At 50.3% G+C, this 6000-nt stretch overlaps 1 protein-coding gene across 8 annotated transcripts in view; it reads left to right on the top strand.

The window, feature by feature from the left end:
* Positions 1–1510: 1510 nt before the first annotated feature.
* Positions 1511–6000, top strand: part of HECTD4 (HECT domain E3 ubiquitin protein ligase 4) — a 223083-nt gene continuing 218593 nt past the window's right edge. For all 8 annotated transcript variants that reach the window (XR_008512136.1, XM_024256626.3, XM_054527627.2 and 5 more), the window contains exon 1: positions 1511–2429. Coding sequence is in view for 7 of the 8 variants with exons in the window: in XM_024256626.3 (XP_024112394.2) it covers positions 2253–2429 (177 nt within the window). In the remaining variant the exon portion in view is untranslated. The remainder of the gene's footprint in view (positions 2430–6000) is intronic.

The following is a 6000-nucleotide window of genomic DNA, read 5'->3' as shown; positions in this document are numbered from 1 at the left end:
ATGGTTCTGATCAACTCTGAACTGCTGGATTTATTGTTCTCTTCTTCCTCCTCTTCCTCTTCTTTTCTTCTTTTTTGAGACAGGGTCTTACTCTGTTGCCCAGGCTGGAGTGCAGTGGCATAATCTTAGCTGAATCACTGCAACTTCTGCCTTCTGGGCTCAAGCGATCTTCCTACCTCAGCCTCCTGAGTAGCTGGGACTGTGGGTGTGCACCACCACGCCTGGCTAATTTTTGTATTTTTGGTAGTGACGGGGTTTTGTCATGTTGCCCAAGAGGGTCTCGAGCTTCTGGGCTCAAAAGATCTGCCAGCCTTGGCCTCCCAAAGTGCTGGGATTACTGGCGTGAGCCACTGTGCCCGGCCATAATATTCCATCTTATGGATATATCATATTTTAGTTAACCAGCCCCATATTGTTGGACATCTAGATTGATAATAGTTTTTCCTTTTGTAAACAATATTGAGCTACACAACCCTGTATGTCCATGCTTGACTACGAGTCTGATTATTTCCTTCAGACAACTTCCTCAAAGTTGAATTGCTGGATCAAAGGGTATGCACCTTAATGTTCTCCTGTTATTATTATTATTATTCTTTTTTTTTTTTTTTGAGATGGAGTCTTGCTCTGTTGCCCAGGCTGGAGTGCAGTGGCATGATCTCGGCTCACTGCAACCTCCACCTCCTGGGTTCCAGCGATTCTCCTGCCTCAGCCTCCTGAGTATCTGGGACTACAGGTATATGCAACCATTCCTGGCTAATTTGTGTATTTTTTTTAGTAGAGACAGGGTTTCATCATGTTGACCAGGCTGGTCTCGAACTCCTGACCTCAGGTGATCTGCCCACCCTTGGCCTCCCAAAGTGCTGGGATTACAGGAGTCAGCCACTGCACCCGGCCTGTTTTATTATTTTTTAAGTGATACAAATATACAAGTAATAGAGAACAATCTCATCTCAGTAGTTCCAGACCAGCCCCACACTCCCATGGCAACTCACCTTAAACATCTGGTGTGTATTTGCTCATGCATTTTTCTTTATACATATAGTTTTCCTTTCTTGCTTTTATAAAATGGCACTGGTGGGCATATATATATTTTTGGTGGGGAGGGAGGGATGGGGTCTCCCTCTGTCGCCCGGGCTGGAGTGCAGTGGCAAGATAATAGCTCACTGCAGCCTCCACCTCCTGAGTTCAAGAGATCCTCTTGCTTCAGCCTCCCGAGTAGCTGGACTACGAACGCTTGCCACCCTGCCCCGCTAATTTTTATTTTTTGTAGAGATGGGGTCTCCCTATGTTGCCCAGGCTGGCCTCAAACTCCTGGGCTCAAGCAATTCTTCTGCCTTGACCTCCCGAAGTGCTGGGATTACAGGTGTGAGCCACCGCACCCGGCGTAGTGAGCATATTTTTAAGGTGGATGTCAATTAGTGTGGAACCCTGATGGAACGAACATAGCAATAATTAGAATTGCCACTCATGGAGCACATATTAAGTGTCGGGCATTGGGAACCAAGCATTGTTGACAGACGCTTTATTTTCACCAGGTTTTGAGTGCTTACTGGGTACTAGACTTTTCAGTCAATATTAATCACCTACTATGCGATTCTACCAAGTGCTTATGAACAAGTGTGCAGCGCCTATTCTGCGCCAGCCTTTTGCTTGCATCTCATTTAAACGTGAAAACAAGGAGTGATCTCTATGCTCTGCCCAGGGTGGGGGAGCGGGCCCGAGCAAGGGGTGCACACCTGAGTAGGGACAGGATAGGGGACGCGGCGTCCTCTTTCGTGGCGCGCTGCAGAGCCAGGGCTACCCTGAATGGCCAGGGGGAGAAGGGGCCGGTGGAGGTCAGGCCGAGGGCAGGCGGCAGCGAAGGGCGAGGCGCAGGACCAGGCCACCCGGGTGGCCTAGTCCGCGAAGCGGTGGGCGGGGCGGAGGGCGGGGCCTGTATTGTCCGCTCCGCGGGGCATGCCGGGAACCCCGCCCCCAACATGGCGTCTCACTGACAGTTGGCTGCCGAGCGGCAGAGGCGGATCCTGCTCCTGAGGGCGGCGGCGGCGGCGGCGGGGCCGGGGTCTCCCGGGCCGGGGTCGGGGGAATGGCGACTCGGACCGCCTAGGGCGGAGCTGCACGGGCGAGGCAGCAAGCGGGGCGCCGCTGGCGGGCGCGGCGGCCGCTGCCATGGACTGGTGATCGCGGCGGCTCCTGCTCCGTTTCCCCCGGCCGGGCGTCTGCTCCTCAGCGCCAAGCCCTCAGCCGGGGCCATGGGCTCGTCGGCGGCCGCGGCGGCGGCGGCGGCGGCGGCCGCTGACTCGGCGCAGTGGCTCTCGGTGAAGGAGGAGACCATCTTCCTGCACGACGGGCTGATCCGGGTCACCGACCTGGCCGAGCTGCCCAGCGAGATCCTCGGGGCCCCAGAGGCCGCCGACACCGACCTGGAGGTGAGCGAGGCGGCCCCCGGCCCCCGCCATCGGACTGGCCCACTCGCCCGGCGCCCCCGGGTCGGGCCCCCTCCTCGCCCCAGCCGCGGCCTCGCCTCCCGGGGTCTGCCGGGACAGGTGTGTGTGGGCGCGGAGCTAGCAGGTGGGGGCCGCGGCCGCAGGTCTGCAGACCGCCCGCCCCGCTCTCCCTTCCTCCCTTCTCGGGGCCTGGCGCCCGCAGGGGATTTCATTTGTGGTTTTCTTTTGAGCGTTCCGACACCCGGCATTTTATTAGACTAGCGCCTGGCTCGGCCTTCATGCCTCGGAGGAGCCGCCGCCACCACCAGGGCCCTCCCTCCCCTCCCCTCCCCCACGGGCCCCCTGGACCCACTTCCAGGGCACACCCAGGTTGCTTAGCTTTGGGAACATTTTGATTTTCACGCTGTGCACCCTCCCACCCTTTTCTTCCTTACTTCTGTTTTTTTTGTTTTGTTTTGTTTTGTTTTGTTTCCGGGAGAGGGTAGTGGCAGCTGCGGGTCCGCGATGGGCAATCCAGCAACTTCTCTGTGTTGTGTCTCGGATGGATTGACACGGGGCCTTTGTCAGGGAAGCGGGCGATGTGGACAGCGAGAGGGATGCTCCAGCGGCCCTCCATGCACTCTCGGGGAAGGGTCACTGGCGCGTTAGGCCGCAGGGCCTTTTTGTGTGCCCGGGGGTCGCCGAGCATCCCGGGTTCAGAGCCGTGGCAGGTGCAACAGCAGATCTCATCAGTTGAGCTGCTTGGCCTTGGAGGCAGAAGGGAACCAAATATGCCTGGTTGGTGGGAACTTTCCATCGACTTCACTTGGGTTCGTGTTTGCCTTGAGGTGGGAATACTGGCAGTGTCGTTTCATGGAGGCCAGCGGATGCTGACACTGCTTCCCCTCCACTTTGTGCGATGACATTTTGATGTGTAGGTAGTATGGGGTGTCATCAAATTTTTACTGCCGTAAGGAGAGCTTTCTGGGGTAGGGCGCAGAGAGGATGGCCTATCTTCTGGCTATAAACGGAATGCGAGGGATCTTTTGTGTTTTGCGGTTTTGCATGCAGTTTGGCTTTACGCACAACGAACATTTATAGAAATGAATTAAAAGCCATTACTGTGTGTTTCTGAAAACGGCAGTGATCGGATCCCATTGGCCGAGACATTTGGACGTGCTTGAGATGCGAATACGTTCCGCTGTATTTTTGTGTCTGGATTTGCGGTTGCTTCAGCACTTCCGTTATGAACTCTTAATTGACTTATTTTACAATCTAGTCACCAAAAACAGGAGGATATGGTTGGTAGGGAATTCCTAACATGGAATCATCGTTTTATTGTGTCTCATTTGGGCCTGTTCTATAAAAAGCAAGGTGTGTCTGAGTGTCTTGTCTGCCTGAAAACTCAAGGGGTATTATGCTATGATAGTGGAATCTTTTGATTTAATTGGCTGTGTTGTGTGTGAAAGGTCGAAAGTGGATGCTCTTTGTTTCTTTCTTTTCTTTTTTTTTTTCCCCGAGACCGAGTCTTGCTCTGTCGCCCAGGCTGGAGTGCAGTGGCGCGATCTCAGCCCACTGCAACCTCTGCCTCCCGGATTCAAGCTTCTCCTGCCTCTGCCTCCCGAGTAGCTGAGATTACAGGCGCGTGCCACCACGCCCGGCTAATTTTTGTATTTTTAGTAGAGACAGGGTTTCACCATGTTGGCCAGGCTGGTCTCGAACTCCTGACCTCAAGTGATCTGCCTGCCTTGGCTTCCCAAAGTGCTGAGATTACAGGCGTGAGCCACTGTGCCGTGCCTATGCTCTTTGTTTCTTAAAGACTAATCCAAGTTCACAGAACCAAAATTTATACATATATGTCATTTATGTAATTTATTTTTAGGATTAGAAAGAGTAGGATTAGTTAAAATATCTGTGCTGTTGGTTTTCCTAAAATGTTTATAAATGTTTTGCATGAATTTGTCAGCTATTTCCACAGAAGAATGGTTTTCAAAGGAAAGAACCTCTCTGGCCTGCTAGATTTTTTTTTTTTTTAATTGCTTTTTAAATTTATGGTCTGATTTCTCAGCAACTAGTATGTGTATGGGTGATAAACATTTATGACTGGTAGTAGTGAATAACTTGTTTCATTCTTTCCATGTTATACAGGCTCCATGGTATCAGGAGAAATAGATAGCTAAGAATGTCTTTGTGGCTATTAGATTTGTGTTTGTGTGGGTGTATTCATATATATATATATATAATCTTTGTTTTGTTTTGTTTTTTATTTTGAGATAGGGTCTCTCTCTGTTGCCCAGGCTAGAGTGCAGTGGCTCCATCTCAGCTCACTGCAACCTCCACCTCCCGGGTTGAGGCGATTTTCCTGCCTCAGCCTCCCAAGTAGCTGGGATTACAGGCATGCACCACCATGCCAGGCTAATTTTTGTATTTTTAGTAGAGACAAGGTTTTGCCATGTTGGCCAGGCAAGTCTCGAACTCCTGACCTCAGGTGATCCGCCTGCCTCGGCCTCCCAAAGTGCTGGGATTACAGGCAAGAGCCACCATGCCCAGTACATATTTAATTACTTAATAATATTGATTAAATGTATCCTACATGTCAGGCATTATTTTATTAAATTCTCAAAAGAGCCTAACAATTGGAAATATTGCACTCATTGTACAGATGAAGGAAGTGCAGAGTAGGTATTCGACTTGCTCAAGAGCACATAAAGAGCTTGCACGTTAACCTAGTTCTGTTCACCGCACATCTGCTCCTCATCATAATATTTTATTGCCTCCATGCATGTATAGTATTTGTATTTGCAATTATTTTAAATTTCATAACTGGCTACAGAAGGAAGAATCTCTATTTTCTTTTAGTAACTGTTTCTTTTTCATATTTGAAGAAGATTCGTGGTTTATTAATTTTTTTTTTTTTTTGAGACGGAGTCTCATTCTGTAGCCCAGGCTGGAGTGCAGAAATTTCATAACTGGCTACAGAAGGAAGAATCTCTATTTTCTTTTAGTAACTGTTTCTTTTTCATATTTGAAGAAGATTCGTGGTTTATTAATTTTTTTTTTTTTTTTGAGACGGAGTCTCGTTCTGTAGCCCAGGCTGGAGTGCAGTGGCACAATCTCAGCTCACTGCAAGCTCCGCCTCCTAGGTTCACGCCATTCTCCTGCCTCAGCCTCCCCAGCAGCTGGGACTACAGGCGCATGCTGCCACGCCCAGCTAATTTTTGTATTTTTAGTAGAGACGGGGTTTCACCGTGTTAGCCAGGATGGTCTCGATCTGACCTTTTGATCCGCCTGCCTCGGCCTCCCAAAGTGCTGGGATTACAGGCGTGAGCCACCGCGCCCGGCCGGTTTATTAATTTTTTAAAAGCTATCTTTCGAAATACCACCACACCTATGAAATACAGTGTTTCAAGCCTCTCCTTCCAGTGGACATCTGGGTGAATAATGGCCATTTTCCACAGAGTTTTATAATATATAGAATCCTTCAGTTAACACTTTTGGATTATGAGGGACGGGACTCAAGTTGACTAATTTATGACTGGCAACGTTACTGCAGAAGAGTGCAATAGAGAGTCTT

The sequence above is a fragment of the Pongo abelii genome, chromosome 10, assembly GCF_028885655.2.
Source record: "Pongo abelii isolate AG06213 chromosome 10, NHGRI_mPonAbe1-v2.0_pri, whole genome shotgun sequence".
NCBI lineage: Eukaryota > Metazoa > Chordata > Mammalia > Primates > Hominidae > Pongo > Pongo abelii.
Note: the sequence above shows the minus strand (reverse complement) of the source record. Positions and strands in the feature narration are given on the sequence as shown.